The sequence below is a fragment of the Octodon degus genome, unplaced genomic scaffold, assembly GCF_000260255.1.
Source record: "Octodon degus isolate 3935 unplaced genomic scaffold, OctDeg1.0 scaffold00009, whole genome shotgun sequence".
Lineage (NCBI taxonomy): Eukaryota > Metazoa > Chordata > Mammalia > Rodentia > Octodontidae > Octodon > Octodon degus.
The window spans coordinates 10818918-10820468 of record NW_004524585.1 but is presented as its reverse complement, the minus strand read 5'-3'; the positions used below and the strand labels follow the sequence as shown (position 1 = coordinate 10820468).

The 1551-nt window shown below is 51.8% G+C and overlaps 1 protein-coding gene across 1 annotated transcript in view; it reads left to right on the top strand.

Annotated features, from left to right (window-relative positions):
* Positions 1–1551, top strand: part of Csrp1 (cysteine and glycine rich protein 1) — a 22783-nt gene that overhangs the window by 18439 nt on the left and 2793 nt on the right. The window contains exon 5 of the mRNA XM_023707421.1: positions 1457–1550. Within this exon, the coding sequence (XP_023563189.1) occupies positions 1457–1550 (94 nt within the window). The remainder of the gene's footprint in view (positions 1–1456; position 1551) is intronic.

Genomic DNA, 1551 nt, shown 5'->3' with positions numbered 1-1551 from the left:
CTGGGGGATTGAACCACGGTCCCTGTGCTTTGCTAAGCTTGTTCTAAGTAGGTGCTTTAGACGACTGAGCCATCTCACCAGCCCTTTCACAGTTTTTTGACCTTAAAGAAGGAGATTGGGTAGAATGTGATGGGGAGGTAACACTTAAGCCAAGTAGACTATAGTGGGCTTTCAATCCTTACAATCACAGTTGATGATGGGATTTATTATCCCCACCTTACAGACTCTGTAGGGTTGAATACTTTGCTTGGATCATCTATCTAGGAAGCAGCTAGGTCACTCTTCCAGACTGGAGAGCTGGGTCGTGGTCTCTGCCTGATAGAGGAGGAAGTGAGGGCTAGGTGACTGTTGACCACACAGGGTACAAAGGGAGCAGTGAGCCCCAGGCTCTCCCTCTCGGCTCCCTGGACCTCTCTGCTGTCTGTCCCTTGCGCACATGAGGAGGAGGAGGAGGCAGTGAACAAGGTCAAGTGACCAGGAAACCCAAAGGGATCAGCTTCCTCTCTTACCCTCTAGCCGGGGTAGCTCCCACACGCTGAATAGCTGCGCTGAGGAGGTCTCACTGCCCTTAAAAGGCATTGTTTTGTCCTGGCTGGCTGGTGCCTGCCTTTTGCTTTTCCTGGGTTAGCAGAGCTGTCCACACAGCCTCAAGGCCTGCTCAGCAGCTGCTGATGGAAGCCAGCTGCCGAAACGCTGCGCTGTGTGTGGGGTCTCAATACTAAACAAACCTGGGCTCTGCCTCTTCCCGAGGAGAAACTGCATTCCTTGGGCCTACTCCCACTAAGTTCAGTGCACTGCACAGGCCCATGCGCTTTCCAGCATAATACTAAACAACACTGACTCAGATCATCTTCTGTGCCTGGCCCTGTGGATGAAATGACATGGGTGAAGTCATTTAACACTTGACAGCTGCCTAGGGAGGGAGATATGACCCCCCACTCTCCAATAAGGCCTCCAGTCCTAGAGCTTCAGAGGACAGGCTGGTGCCAGAGAACCCCTGGTTTTGTGGCCAGGGACCTGATGTTTAAGTATGGCATCCTCACATTTATTCTGCTCAGGAGACAAAGAGGAATCCCAGGGGAGGATGTCAGGGAGGCTGTTCCCCTAGTGTTTGGCAATGCCAGGACAAGTAGAGTCCTTGCTGACACTACTAATCTGAAGATAAAATGGGCATGTCTGGTTTTGTCTATGGGGAAGCAGCTGCCTTTGTGGTATAGATGGTACCACTAACCATTGTGACACTTTGTTGTAGTATAGGTGGTGCAGTATGGTGGGATTGGTCCCCAGCCTGCTCCCCCACAGCCCATCACCATGGGTCATGCCCTTCCAACAGCCCTAGGACAGCAGACTTCAGAAGTACCCGTCTACCACAGATTTGTCAAGGGGAGTGGGCTGGAGCATAGGGTGTTGTAGTCACCAGTGGGAGGCAGCTTAAACTCTTTTCTTCTTTCCCTAGTCTTGGCATAAATCCTGCTTCCGATGTGCCAAGTGTGGCAAAGGCCTCGAGTCAACCACACTGGCAGACAAGGATGGTGAGATTTACTGCAAAGG